Source organism: Ceratosolen solmsi, unplaced genomic scaffold (assembly GCF_000503995.2).
Source record: "Ceratosolen solmsi marchali unplaced genomic scaffold, CerSol_1.0 scaffold13, whole genome shotgun sequence".
In the NCBI taxonomy this organism is placed as follows: Eukaryota; Metazoa; Arthropoda; class Insecta; order Hymenoptera; family Agaonidae; genus Ceratosolen; species Ceratosolen solmsi.
In genome coordinates, this window is record NW_011948418.1 from 8271485 (window position 1) to 8287271 (window position 15787).

Genomic DNA, 15787 nt, shown 5'->3' on the forward strand with positions numbered 1-15787 from the left:
GCCGAAATATAAAATCTGTTATGCAATCTTCATATGGTATATATTGGCGTTCGTAAGGTACCGTTTAGTAAAATTTACATTAATAGCTTTGCATTACAAATTTTGTACCACAATTATTTTTACATAAGTTAAATTTTATATTGTCTTTGTTAAAAACATCACAAAGAATATCAAATTTGTTTAACTAAACAAAGTTTTTCAGTTTTTTTTTGTTAATACTAAAAGACACTATAATTCTACATACTTTTGCAGATATAAATTAAAAAAAAATTATTTCTTATTTGTACCAGCCATAATATATGATAACTGCACAATCTATTTTATTATTATTGTATGGTAAAACATAATAAACAAGATTAATTATTAATAACGCGTATGTATTATATTTCAAAAATATTTTCAAACTTTACAAATATTATATATAAATAAAATATTAAATCCAGTTCTTGATCATTCGATTAAAAGTTACAGAAATTTCAGAGCTCTTTAAAATTTTGATATCGTTCTTCTTTTAAAATATAATTGAGTACTGCCGTCATCTAGTCACTGTTTAAGTACAGCATTTGCTTCAGCTCGTTCCTCTTCTAATTCTTTTGCAGTTATATCTAACTTTGATTGTGCAAAACTGCTTATAAATAAACCCTAGAAATAGTAATTTGCATTATTATTATTATTATTAGATTGAAATTTTTAATTTCATTGAATAGTTACATAAGCAAAAAAATATTTACTTGAACAATTTCGTATTTTTTATTCTTTATAGTCACTGGTAGTGAAAAAATAATATCTTTTGGAATTCCATAGCTCCCGTCCGATGTCACACCCATGCTTACAAATTCACCAGGTTTTGTGCCAATCCACCAATCTCTCATGTGATCCCCCGCTGCTTTTGCTGCTGACATTGCGGATGACATAGTCCTTGCTGCGATAACGGCTGCTCCACGCTTCTGAATTCTTTCCACAAATTCAGTATTTAACCAATTCTCATCATCTATAACTTCGGAAACTGGCTTGGATGAATTATTTGTTTTTACTTTGGCGTAAGCTGTGCTTGGATATTGAGTTGAGCTGTGATTTCCCCAAATTACCACATTTGTTACATTACTCACCTATCGGTACAGTTAAAATTATGACTGTAAGTAAGAAGAAGCTCGCGAGGGTAAAAATAAAGTAAAGATTTTTTATAATACCTCGACTCCCAAGTGGGAAGCCAAAAGAGCTTGAGCTCTATTTTGATCGAGTCTTGTCATAGCTGTAAAATTTTCCTTTGGAATTGACGGAGCATAATGGGAGCAAATTAAAGCATTTGTATTTGCTGGATTGCCAACGACTACGATCTTGACATCTTTTTTTGCAAACTTATCGAGTGCTTCTCCTTGAACTTTAAAAATCTTGACATTAGCCGCAAGAAGGTCCTTCCTTTCCATTCCTTCCTTACGAGGCATAGCTCCCAATAAAAATACCGCAGCTGCATCTTTGAATGCTGCTTCAGGATCAGCGGTGGGCAATATATCTAAAATTAAAAATAAAAAATTAGCAATGAAATAAAGTTGCATCGTAACGTTACTCTTCTTTTATCAATATTTTATTAATAATTTATTACCATTGAGAAGAGGAAGAGCAAGATCTTCAAGTTCCATAACGACTCCTTTAAGGATACCCATCATCGGTGGTATATCAAGTAATCTCAAATTGATGGGTTGCTCTTGACCAAAAACTGTACCAGCAGCTAATTGATAGAGTAAGGAATAGGCAATTTGTCCTGCTGCTCCACTAACAACAACATTTATGGGTTCAGCCTGAACATAATTAATTAATTAATTAATTAAATATATATATATATATATATATATATATATATATATATATATATATTATATACGTGTGCGAGCGTGTGTGCGCGCGCGCGCGCGCTTGTATCTACATAGTATGGATTTTCTTCTTTTTGGCTGCTTTATGTAAATTAAAAAATTAATGATTCAATTGAATGAATACGATTTTAAATATTTTAATTTAACATACAATGTATGCTTTATCATTATATTGATTTAGAAGATTATTTGAATAACCACTTGATGCTTACGTTCGCATATATATATATATATATATATATATATATATGCCCGCGCCCGTGCCCGTACGCGCGTGTGTGTGTGCGTTGGGAATTTGCATAATTATCTAAGTGTAATCATGTAATATTACTGTATTGTAAAGAATATTAGTTTAAAAATATTTAATTATTTTACATTGAAATTTTGACTAATTAAATAGTTTACATTGTTATTTTTTAAAATGATTTACGTGACGAATTGAATGTACCTGCATACAACTGTGACAAGTATTTTAATTACAATATGCTTAAAATTGATTTATAAAATTCGCGAAATTTAATTCAATCATAATACGTGCGATTTCTTCTAATTCGTGGAAAGTAATTTTTATTAATTTCTCTTATGAAAAAATATCCGACAATTAGGCAGACTTTGTCGATTTAAAACGTAAAGCAAAAGATGAATGGGCCAAGTAGAAAATGCATTACAAAAGATCCACCCAGAAAAGATGTAATAAATAGAGATAAAAAGCTCTATTATCCAGCCGCCGCCAGGTAAAATCGTAATTAAAAACTTACTATAAAAATTTGTAAATGAAACGGATCGCTTTAATAATATATAAATAAAATCTTACCATATTTGATTTTTCCTTTATTTTACTAATAGTACCGTGAAATTTAACGACGATCCAATATAATTGCAAAAAAAAAATGAGATAAAATGCCGCAGATTGGTCGAATTACTACCGGCGAAGGAGTAACATTCACTCTCTATTTGTTATAACCGACAAAAGTAACCGGGAAGGTCAAAATGATAGGGCAATACATGTTCACATGTTCACATGTTGGAACACACATGCATAATCATTCCCACCGAAGGTAAAATGAATCGACGGAAACTTCTATGGCTGTAGGAGATTAGATTGTGGGCGGGCCTAGTGGCCCGGATTCATGAGGATTCATGAGCAATGTGAGTTGGTTGGTGACTGGAATTGGAACTAAAGTGATATGGACGCGATTGCTCGAGCTCACCGGGAATTTCGAATACATTACACTTAATAATTTTGAATAAAGTAGAGAATAGTTTTTTGCCTTTCAATATTCTAAGGCAATGTAGTCACGTGTCTCATTTGCAGGTATACGCGTAGTACGTGCATACAAGCTTAATACGCCCGTAATTGTTAAATACGACGATTACCTGAAAGTAAAAAAAATTCATTATTATAATTAATGCCAAATAGGATAAATGAAATTTAGAAATTAGTATTACATTATCGATGGCCCTGTTGGCTGAAAGATGATGAGTATTATTCACTAATTACCTACCTACGGCATTGCGTCGTTATTGCGTGAATGTAAAAAATTCGTCCCTTACAATGACGATTATTGATAATTCCGGTAATTGGGGGGTGCAATTTGGATTGGAGGCCATTTGTCGCGTTCGATTATTGATTTGAGCAACGTGTGAAGTTGCGTTCAAATTTCACGCAAAAATAATATATTGGACGAGGTCAGGTGTGTTGTGCGCGTGCGCGGCTTTGCTTATCAAGTGCATCAAGTTCACAACGGCAGAAGCGAAGCTGGTCGTTCGGACTCGGATAATTAAGTGGACCGAGAGGATTGTAAACGGTGCTAGCGTGGGCTCGCGCATGCATGTGTTTGTTGTGGGTGGACGTAGGCACGAATGAGTTTAATGTTAATTTAATTCTTAACAATGAGGATTGCTGTGGAAGGTTGTGCGCACGGTGAATTGGAACTTATTTATGACGCCATCGCCGAGGCTGAGAGATTTGATGGGAGAAAAGTTGATTTACTCCTTTGTTGTGGCGACTTTCAAGCCACGAGAAATAGCAAGGACCTGACTTGCATGGCTGTGCCAAACAAGTATAAAGATATCGGTACATTTTACAAGTGAGTAAAGTTAATTATCGTGATGATATGGAAAAGTGGGATGTTTACTTATAGCACTGCTTGTTTACAGATATTATTCCGGAGAAAAAGTAGCCCCGATACTTACAATTTTTATAGGTGGAAATCACGAAGCATCGAATTATCTTCAAGAATTGGCTTACGGTGGCTGGGTTGCACCAAATATTTATTACTTGGGTTATGCAGGCGTCGTCACAGTTGGTGGTTTACGAATAGCAGGTCTTTCTGGAATATATAAAAGTCACGACTATATGCGAGGTCACCACGAATATCCACCTTACAACGACAGAACGATACGTAGTGCTTATCACATTAGAAATTTAGAAATATTTAGATTAAAACAAGTAAGGAGAATAATAATGATAATAATTGGTCTGCCATTCGGTTGATATATACATCATACATATGCAATTACTTTCTTTTATAGCTTAGCGGTAGAATAGATATGTTTATGACACACGACTGGCCTTTAGGAATAACTGATTTTGGCAATGTAAAAGCGCTACTTAGGAAAAAGTCTTTTCTAAAGTGAGTCTATATATCCGTATATTTATAGTCGTTGCGTTTAACATATGACTCATTAACGCTATTCAATTATTATAGGAGAGATATCGATAATAATGTTCTCGGTAGTCCGCCAGGAATGGAATTATTAAAGCTACATTATCCATCGCATTGGTTCGCTGCGCATTTACATTGTAAATTTGAAGCTAAAGTAACCAAGATAAATGATACAAAACACACAAAATTTTTAGCATTGGACAAATGCTTACCGAGGAGAAACTTTTTAGAAATAATTGATGTCGAACACGATAAAAGCATTCCGATTGAACTTTGCTACGATTTGGAATGGCTTACAATTTTATTTTTAACAAATCATTTATTGAGTATTAAAACGACAATGTGCTATATGCCTGGACCAGTTCAACAAGGAAGATGGGTTTTCGCTCCGACCGAGGAGGAGAAAAACAGAATACATAATAAATTTAGTTATAATTTAACTATACCATTAAATTTCAAAGAATCCGTCGAACCATACAATCCTGAAATGGGAAATAGACACGTCAGTCAACCTAATTTAGTACTAAACGAACAAACTACGGAATTTTGTAATAAACTTGCAATAGACGATCCTTTTGCATTATTGAAACTTGCAAATGGTATCGCCGACGAAAGCGAATTAAACTGCAGTAGTGTCTCATTTTTAACGAGTACACCATCGAAACAGTCGTTTTCCCATACCGATTTGTCGTGCTCTACCGAAGATGACGAAGCCGTAAATTTTATAATAGATACATCTCCGAGTTATACATTGCGTCCAATAAAATCATTGAAGCTACCTGCCGCTAAAAACGACAGTACAATGTCTATAAGCGATTCGTTTAATTCTGACATAGAAATTAAAACTGATGCTTCGAAAAGTTCTAGTAGCGTAGAAATCAAGGGCGATCATACAGCTGTAGATGGTTAGTACATAATTTTTATATTTTTCTAAAATCTTATGTTACAATTATTTATATGATCATTTATAACAATTTGATTTGTTTGCAATTTTAGTTGAAGTTACAGTTGAGCCTAATTGTAAAAAATTGAAACGAAGGAATCAATCGATTTATACGGATGCAGAATGTATTACGTAGCGATATTTTTCGCTATAAAAAATTGTATCGAATATGATTTTTTTATTGTAAACTTTGCAAATGCAAAATAGGAATTAAATTAATTTTTGTGAAATGTCGTTAGATATCAATTATAATTATAACGATTATAATTTTATTCATAACAGTCCATTAGTCATTTCACAGTAAATTAATTTACTAAACTTGTAAAAAGTAATATTAACAGGATATAATTAAATATTAAAAACAGTAAAATGTGTGGTTAAATAAGTCGTCAGTTGGTGTAATATTTTGTTTTATATGAGTACTAAAATTTTGATCCATTTTATTGTATAAATTCGAATAAATCATTGAATTATAAACACGAAAACATATATATAATTATAAGTAACAAATGTTTATTTACAATAACGAAATTAATAGATGTACAAATAAATTTGTATAAAACTAATTGAAATGTTTTTCCTATTATTTACCTATTTCTTTTATATATTCTAAAATAATTTTTAAAATTGGAAAAACAAGTAACTTTGATGACGTAATTACTCAGCGTTACTAAATGGATTACCACCAATTTTGAATTAGTTATTTCGTTACAAAAAATCAAAAGAATATTATCATGAGAATTGAAAAAATTTATTTTAATTATATGTATGGAATTAAAGAAATCATATAGATGATAAATGTCATTAGGAATAACAAAAGATTGTCACATTAAATATAATTTTTGATAGCTGATTATTAAGCATATTTGTCAACGATTTTCCGGAAAATGCATTATCGAAATTTATTTAATTCCCAGAACGACGCTCATTAGTTAAGATGGGCTTAACGACTGTAACGGTTAATAAGCATTTAAACGACAAAGTACTTTTGATAATTGATGCATTTATAAGAAATATTTTATTCATAATTCATCACTGTTTAGCAGTATAATGTCATACATAATTGCATTCATAATTAAAAAGTTAATAGTACCAAGAAGATGTTCACCTATTGTCTAGATTTACAGAATTTTTTTTAAGAATTTTTACACAATGAGTACTTTAATAAACGACAATTACTTATACAATAAGTCAATCTTTCTTTTTTTGATCGATAAATAATATTATTAATATTATTAGTAATTAATGATATTTGCAAGTGAGATTGTTGCGAGTATTATTGATTCTTTAAACAAAATTTAAAGAATTTTTTTAATATTTATAATTACGTTAAATTATATTATGATTTTACACAACTCCTGTAATAATATACTTTACTCGAGGTGTGAACAATGACAGAAAATATATCTCAAATAGCGATAAAATTCTATTCAAATACGTATGTATGAATGACGAATATGAATATAATCGAAGTTAAATGTAAATTAAATAATAAACATCTTAAAATAAGCATTTACGTTTATTCTTTGAAATAACGATTTAACGGAAATATCAATATCTTAAAATATATTTAATTCGGTTAATCATTCGATATAACTTAAGAAAAATAATACAACTGTATGTACAAAATTTTTGTTAAATCAAAGTACACAAAAATAACGTTCGGTAATAAAGTGGGGACGATTAAAAGCAATGGTCACGCTTGTAATAAATACTTGTACATCTATTATTACAAATATCACATAATTATGTAAGAAAAGTAGAAGTAATTTAATGTTTTTATTATGAATAAAGGTATTTCTACGTGGTAGAAAGTCATATGGAAATCATAGTGAAATGGCAATAGAATAATATCCGACAATATTTACGCTGCGTCGAATAATATTACTCAACGCACAATTGCTACGCCATTACAATTTGGTTCTCCGTTTAGGGGGAGGCGATTCGTGTATAAAAGTTGGCACACGTGGAAAAAGGACCATACCGATGATCGAGGCGAAGAATCAACTTCCGTACGACCTTGGCTTTCATCACCATTGCCCGGTATCAGCCCGAGCATAGATCAGCCGTTATTCCTTGGCTTTTGGGGGTTGAAGAGCTCCTGGACCTCCTCCAAGCTCATACCCTTAGTCTCCGGCGTAATCAGGTAGACCCAAACGCTGCCACTGCAGCAGCACACGGAGAAAAACCAAAAGGTCGTGTGTATGCCGGCAACGGAGTTGAGGGCCTGGAATCCGAGACCCACGACGAAGGCAAACAACGAGCCGATGATAATGGCTGTGGCCACTGCCTCGCTCTTGACGTTCGTCGGAAAGATCTCACCGAGGATGACGTAGGGCACGGTACCAATACCCAAGGCGACGACGATCTCATAGGTGATGAGAGCAACGATAGGTATCCACGTTATTTGTGAGACGTCGACGCGCAGCTCTTCCCGGGCGTAAAAGAACGTCCCGACGACAGCGAGGGCCGCGGCAGCCACGCAACCCGAACAAATGATCAGGAGTCGCCTACCCATCCGGTCGACGAGATTTGCCACCAAGAGGCCAGCGGCCAATTGGGCGAAACCAAGAACGATAGCCGCGTGCTCGGGCGCGAGTCTCGAGCCACTGTGCCCGAAGATCTCCTGGGTATAGGCGATTATGGCCATCTGACCGGATAGCTGCTGCGTCACTTTAAGACTCAAGAGAATCCAGAGGCTGCGGCGATTGCTTGGCTTCGTCACGAGCTCCCAGAGACCACCTCGCGCGTGCCGACTTTCGGCTACGGTGAGCCGCATCGCCTCCAGGTCACGGCGCACGCTCTCGGGCTTCGTGAGTCTACGCAGACGTAGCATCGTCTCGATGGCCCGATCCTCGCGGCCGCGCATCAAATGGAAATACGGCGACTCGGGCATGAACACGAAGGTGCAGAGGAATACGAGGGGCAGCCAGAGCGATACCAGGTTCAGCTTCTCGTAGCTAAGATAGGCGCCCATGGTCGCGGAGAAGAGACTGCCCAGGTTCGTTGACGTTTTGAGGAGCGTGCCGAAGGCCCCCCGCACCCGCTTGTCCGCAATCTCCGCCAGGTAGATGACAGCGACGTTGTAGATGCCCCCGTGGCCGAGACCGGCGATCAGTCGCGCCCCGTAGAGAACCTGGTAGGAGCGAGCGGGCACGATCATGGCCCAGCCGGCTAACTGCGGCAGGATGAAGGCCAGGAAAGCGCGTTTCCGACCAATGCGATTCACCATCGGTGGACTGACGAGCGATCCAAGGATAGTCCCGAGGATGTAAATGGAGGCGATCCAGGAGCCCTGGTAGACCGTGACCGAGAACTCGGAGTCGGGGCCCGTGAGGTGAGGCAGGGCCGGGGATGTCCAGCCAAAGTGGCTGCCACAGCTAATCATCGCGAAACTTGCTAAATAGGAAAATAGCAGAATTGAGAGACGCGTCAGCCAAGCCTTAATTTACGTGAACCTGAATTACGAGTGTCGCATTTTCAAAATCCAATAAAGCTAGCTAATCCTTAGGATTTTTGTCAAAGATCCTTAACCTGTCGACGCGCAGGTACTCCACTTCTCACCATTTAGCCTTACTCCTCTGTGCCTCTATCAAGTAAAATGTAATTTATTTCTAATTGTCGGGGGAAAGGTATGTATTCTCGTTAAATGGCAAACGATGTATATATGCGCGCGATGAATCACTCGAATCAGGATCGCTAATTACTAGGAAAAGCAGGAAAAAACGATTTATCGAGTATAAACGAGGTGCACCTATTCCATATATTATAAATAGTTTAATCGACTTCCACTAGATTATCCAATAATAAAAATACTTTTGATCTTCCGGGATTAGGTTTTGTCGAAGATGTTGTAAAAGAAAAAGTCCTGTTCATTCGAAATGGGAATAATTTTCATTGAGGACGATAACGGACCGTATCCCTTAGTTTATAGATACTCGAAGCCTCGATTACATCCACATGATCCGCGTGCACTGTTCATGCAATGTTATTTAATTAGTTAAATATAAGCCAGGAGTCGTCGACTTGTTTAAATAGTCTCGTTTATGGGATCTATGGAAGCGAGAAGCGTCTGTTATAAGAAAGAAAAAAGTAAGCACCGATGAGTATTAGAAAACAAGCGCAATTGGATTTAAAGCGGAAGAGAATCGGGAAGGATAGGACAAGGTGCGCGAGTTTTTTTATCCGTGCAGGTGCACTTGGCTGACGGAAGTGGCGCGAGCGCGAATTTTTCAATGGCCTCGTGCGCAAAACGCGGGAGGAAGGACGCGCGATAAACTTCCTCTTTATCGAAGATTCCATACCGATCGACAGCCTTTTGCCGACAGGATTTTGCCGGCTTCGTCTCAGCAGACGAATATAATTCACGTATATTTTCGTCAGACGTATCATCTGATAAATTGTGATTGACACGAGCCAATTACAGCATATAGCTTACCTTGATTTTTATTTCCTTTTCTATTTCACGGCAACTATGCACGCGACTGCTACATAGTTGAGGATAGGATGATGTTTTGATAATCGAAGGGCATTGTGTTCAATGACGGTGCTTAAAAATCAAAAACTCCGTATAAAGATAATACCGATTGGGCCAAATTGGTTTAATTAAAATTATGGATTAATGAGGATAATGGTGTGGCTGTATATGAGAAACATTGCAAGCTGCCGCAACGAACAGACTCAAAACAGATATGTAGAAGGAGCTATATATATATATATATATATATATATATATATTGGCCTGAATTAGCTTTTATGTAATGTAAATAGCAGTGTTTAAGCGATTAGGATTTATGTAATAAGTATATAGCCCGCCAGTTTAGAATGATGGGAACGATAAATTTTACCACAATAGAGATTTCTCTCATAATCAAAAATTTGTATGTTTCTCAAATTTAATTCTCAAGACATTAAGCAAAAAGTGAGATTTTCAATGTTTCCAAGCTAAATGAAATACGATTAATTTTATATAATTCAATGTGTACCTCCAGACTTATAACTAAGATTTTCATTTTAATGATTTGAAGTCTATAATTTTAATACAAAAGGAGATAATTATTTTTCGTGAAAAATACATCGGATTCCATTACTATTGCAAAGAAAAAAATAATAATAATAATGATAATAATAACCGCTTTCAGTTAAAAACAAAAATGCCTAAAACTTTCTTTTTGAAAAGGATTATTACTATTTTAATTATTTCAATTAGTTATAGGGAAAAGAAAAACAGAAATTTTATTATATATTATAAATATACGCAATATATATATATATGCAAAGTGTAAAGTATAGGAAAATTTGTCAATTGAAATAATAACGTTAATAATTTATTTATTAGATCGATCATGCGATACAGATTTGAATAAGAATTTTCGGCATTTTGCATTTATATTTCAAAGTATAAAACATATCATCATTATTATGTAATATATTAAGAAGCTTAAAAATATAATGGAATATCGCTGTCGATTAATCTAATTAATCTAAGTGCCTAATTATCAAATTAATATTAGTACCAATATTAATTATACTAATGGTTTGTCGTTGTCGTCGTCGTCGTCGTCGTCGTCGTCGTCGTCGTCGTCGTCGTCGTCGTCGTCGTCGTCGTCGTCGTCGTCGTCGTCGTCGTCGTCGTCGTCGTCGTCGTCGTCGTCGTCGTCGTCGTTGTTGTTGTTGTTGTTGTTGTTGTTGCTGTTGTTGTTGTTGTTATTATTATTATTATTATTATTATTAATAAATTATATTAATACGAAATTCCGAGTTCGTAACAATAATGCACATGAAAAAAGAGAATAAAAGTAAGGGAAACATAAAAAAGAAAAACGAAAAAAAAGTTTTAGTTTCCCAATATAATTTTATTAATTTTATATAATTTTTCTTAATAATTCACTCTTGCAATCGTCAAAATCATAGCAAAAACCGAAATCTCAATTGACAAAAGTCCTATAGGGCATTTGCAATTTGCAGACACTCACAACTAAGGGCAGAGAGCCATTGTAACCAGAGTCTCTCCTTCTCCTCGATCTTCGGCTGCTGCATTTCCAAGTCCTGACACGGCTTGATTGCATCCTCGGTCACGCGTTTCTCCCGCTCGGCGTCGCTGCTCCTCAGGTACCCGAACAGCGTCCTCAAATACATGGCGGCACGGCTCTCTTGGGATGGTACAAGCTCAGCCACGATCGGCCGCTTTCGTCTCCTCGTTAATCTCGCATCATCTCCGGACTAAGCTTTGCGCGATGTCATATCCAGGTGGTGGTGGCTCGCTTCCGCCAGGACAACGCTAACTAAAAGAGCAACTTGCCGCAACGGTGCTTTTAAGACCGTCGACGGAACCCCTTCCTCACGTACCTATGGGCGTATATCGTAAGGTCGCCGGACTTTACCGGAGATTAGACATCCCCTCTCCTCCCACTCTTCCTACTCCCACCCCTAGTAGGTGCCCACATTACCCAACTATGACAATATCCTCGCGGGAGATGAAATTCCTAATGAGAATTGTTGGTTGCACTATGGGTTGTCAAGGAGAAGCTCCAAGCTTCGAATGTTAAATTATTCGTTAGTAATTTCCTGAATTATTGCTGCTTAAGATGTAATTATATTGAAAATTTTGTTGTAAATGCGAGCTATTAAGTTTCTTACGCTTTCTATTGTTAATGTCTTAAAATCCTGTAAGACTTCCTTATAAAATTGCGTCAACATAGGACAAAAACTTATCGATTTATACAATTATCAAATATAATTTATAATTAAATCAACTAATTTTCCTCACAAAAATCTGTTTTTGTTTTTGCACAATATTCCTTATTAATCGAATTGCAGCGCAATCACGACAATTTTACTCCTCAAAATATAAAAAGCTTTTGGAAATGAATTGTTATTATTCGTTCGGTTAGACTCTAGGCTTTTCCATATGACCATCAGTCCAAAAATATATTTGCAAATTATTTACTTTTATTATAAAAATATGATTATGCAATTAAATATTCTTACAGCATTACATATACCTTGATCCTTTCATAATAGAAAGAAAAAATTATTTAACTTAGAATAGATTTTTTTCATATTTCATCGATCAGTTGTGTTAGTTTAAAATTTAATTTTATCGTTATTGATCGATATAATTATTCATTCAGGATAATAATAAGATTAATGAGATATCCTATTTGCTTATTATAAGCTCATTACTATCGAAATCTCTAAGTTTTTCAGCGATCTCTATGAATCTCTACGAAATTCAATTATTCTTATTCTAATAATTAAAATTTATTTTTGCAGTAGAGAATGTTCGAAAATCAAATTAAGCATTTAAGATTTCACAATAACAATTTTGCCAATTAATCATCTATACGAGAGTGTAGAGCTCATCCACATATGAATTTTCAAATAATGTCGATTAAATAATAAAGAATTTCTCGTAGAAGATTATTTGAGATTTATCATAATAAATTCTAATCTTTTATTTAATAACTACGTATTATTACTTAATTATATGCTTATATAAATATAATCATTGGTCTAAAGTCCTATATTATAAGCCTCTATTATTGATATTCATTCGGAAAAAGTTTGTTAAAACTGTTACGCTCGCACTCTACTCCCATTATATTTTTTAATAATCAAACTACTCGTTGTTCCTTCCTCGTCCACTTTCCCACCTCCGCTATTATTTATATTACCTTGTGTATTTGATATTGGGAGGCGCGAAAGGTCTTTTCTAATGGCCGCTGATCTCGACTAACAAGTCCCAGCAGTGAGTTATACATCATTGATATTTTATTTAACGCAAGCTTTTCTCACATCTCATATTTCAACCAGTGGAAGTTTTACCCTCGTGTGATTTTCCTACGCGCGTAGTAGGCGCGTTCGAGCGAGAAATTCCATATGAAATTAGCGCCTACTTCTCAGGCGCTTTTATCCGAGCGTCCGAAATGTTTGGTCGACCCGTGCGCTAAAGATATTTAAATAAATCGTTAAGCATATTTATTGTGGTCAATGAGCCTCGGAATTGTTTATCTTATAATTAGTGATTTATCGAACCTTTACTCACGATGTTTGTCGTGGCGAAGATCACGCTTTTATTACCGTTCGTTTCAATTCGCTGACGATGAGACCGGAATTTTCATCAAATTTTCTACTAAAATACGGATACATCAATGACACATCATTTTATCAACAAAATTACAAGCTATTAATATATTGTTTCGTCCTCAACCTTTACAATGTGATCGATTTTCAAAAGATCGTTCACATTTTTACATTGTCGATGACTGCAATTACCCACACGTGCTTTAAATACAGAATAAAAAAAATTGTCTCAATAATGTTTAATTAGCTCCTCTGGAACGTGATTTTTTGCAAGCAATTGTTTCTCAGCAGCCCAAACACTGTACAACTTTTATAAATTGCTAATAACAGTATTCCAAAATACTTGGATGAATAAGTAAGAATTTCATGGCAATGGGAAACTTAGGAGATTAATCGCTGTAAAAGAAAAATTACAAACAAAAACAAAACGAAATAGATAATTGGCAAATTTAATCTTCCAGTTCTTAACATATCGTCTCGGCGCGATATCTTAAATCGAATCGCAAATGCACATTTTACGAAGCGTACATATTGTACGGTTAGAGTCGGGGGGATAGGATTAAAATATTTATTATTAATATTTCCTAAATTCACGTAATAAATAATAGTAATGCGATATACAATAACTTCTACTCAATTTCTAATAAATTTATTCCTTATAATGCATTCAGAGGAATATAGTCGGTCTATTGGAACATGTATAAAATGCGTATGAAAAACATCTTCGATTTAAACGTATCTTTACATGATTTCTTGTACATAAAAAAACAGGTCATCGTAAATAAAACGAATCCCGTCTTTTATAAGCGTTCAATTAATTTTCTTACATTGAAAAATCATACATTAGAGAAAAAAGCAATTTTTGGCGATAGTCTAGTTTATGTAATCAATAGTTGAAGTGTACGAAAGACATAATAATTTCAATTAACACTTAATAACGCCAATATTTTATCTCTATGGGATTTTTACGAACGCAAACGAATGAAGATATACGAACGATTTTTCATGAAAAAAATTCGAGAAATTCTTTACGTTTCTGCCATTACGACTTAGTTGTTGGGACGCGTGAAATAAAATTAACCCACGTAAGGAAATGTAGAGGGTTACGTTTGTTAAGCGCTAGTATAACATTAGGGCTCCGTGCACGCTGGCCTAGGATATTTATCCTTCGCAAATGATCGGAAGGCTCAATCACATAAACTGAAATTACTGCCGATAATGAGTAAGGAGGAGCCATGGGATGCCACTCTAAATGTTGCTTATCAACAAGTGAAATGATGTTTGGTCGATGCTGAGCAAATGACCGGAAGATTTCGAATTGCGGATAACCGACTTAAATATAAGCTACGATTATTCAATGAAATTTCACACTATTGTCAAACGATTAGCAAAAAATTAATTGATAACAACAACAACAACAACAACAACAACAACAACAACAACAACAACAACAATAATACGTCGAAATTGATTTAAAAATCATTTAAAAATAACGTTATTCATAAAAACTGAACGTATGTATCTGTGTTACACAGTTACACGAATATACATATCTTTGAGTTTATAAATAAATAATACATTATTTATATATTACCAGTAGATTTAATAATATATATTAAATATATTTGTCATCGACATAAAATTCATAAATTATTATAATTATTATAATTATAAAATGGAGTCTTTTTTTTTTTTTTTTTTTAATAAGTTACATAATTATAAACATCAATGTTAATACAAAATAATTTAGTATTGCTTATAAAATTATGAAGCAAGTAAGTAAAATCTTTCACTTGCGTTAATTCTACATTTAAAAGAACAGTTTCATATCATTGTCTAAAAAAAAAAAAAAAGAAAGAAAAATAAAGGAAAACAAAAGAAAAAAAAAGCTGTTTAGAAGTTCAATATCCAGGAGTTGATAGTCCTTTCCACACATTCGGACCATCGAGTTTAATTTGAAGCCGACGGAAAGCGGTTCCTACAAATATTTACTTCTTTCAATTACCATCTTTCTTCATTCTTTAATTTCTAAAATTATTAAATATAGTAACTACAAATATACTCAATTAATGAATATAAAGTGTTATGTAAATATAAAACATCTACTAATACATTCATAATATTCATATTCCTGTATGTAATATAACGTAATTATACAACAGTTTTTATGCATAAAATAACAAAATAACAATAAAATGAACAAAGTATGTGTATAAATA

General features: G+C 34.3%; 3 protein-coding genes across 3 annotated transcripts; 1 reads left to right on the plus strand and 2 right to left on the minus strand.

Annotated features, from left to right (window-relative positions):
- Positions 1–468: 468 nt before the first annotated feature.
- Positions 469–2837, minus strand: Mdh1 (malate dehydrogenase 1). The gene is made up of 5 exons (XM_011497075.1): positions 2686–2837; positions 1604–1799; positions 1191–1513; positions 732–1109; positions 469–642 (listed from the first exon to the last, which is right to left on the minus strand). Exons 1-5 carry the CDS (start codon positions 2686–2688, stop codon positions 544–546), a joined length of 999 nt encoding a protein of 332 aa, XP_011495377.1. The 5' UTR covers positions 2689–2837; the 3' UTR covers positions 469–543.
- Positions 2838–3624: 787 nt separating this feature from the next.
- LOC105360231 (lariat debranching enzyme) lies at positions 3625–5686 on the plus strand. Its single transcript, XM_011497076.1, has 5 exons — positions 3625–3961; positions 4032–4323; positions 4407–4507; positions 4583–5445; positions 5537–5686. Exons 1-5 carry the CDS (start codon positions 3765–3767, stop codon positions 5617–5619), a joined length of 1536 nt encoding a protein of 511 aa, XP_011495378.1. The 5' UTR covers positions 3625–3764; the 3' UTR covers positions 5620–5686.
- A 1834-nt stretch (positions 5687–7520) lies between these two features.
- On the minus strand, positions 7521–11762 carry LOC105360232 (facilitated trehalose transporter Tret1-like). The gene is made up of 2 exons (XM_011497077.1): positions 11459–11762; positions 7521–8882 (listed from the first exon to the last, which is right to left on the minus strand). The coding sequence occupies exons 1-2, from the start codon at positions 11619–11621 to the stop codon at positions 7546–7548; spliced, it is 1500 nt and encodes a 499-aa protein (XP_011495379.1). The 5' UTR covers positions 11622–11762; the 3' UTR covers positions 7521–7545.
- Between the last annotated feature and the right edge of the window lie 4025 nt (positions 11763–15787).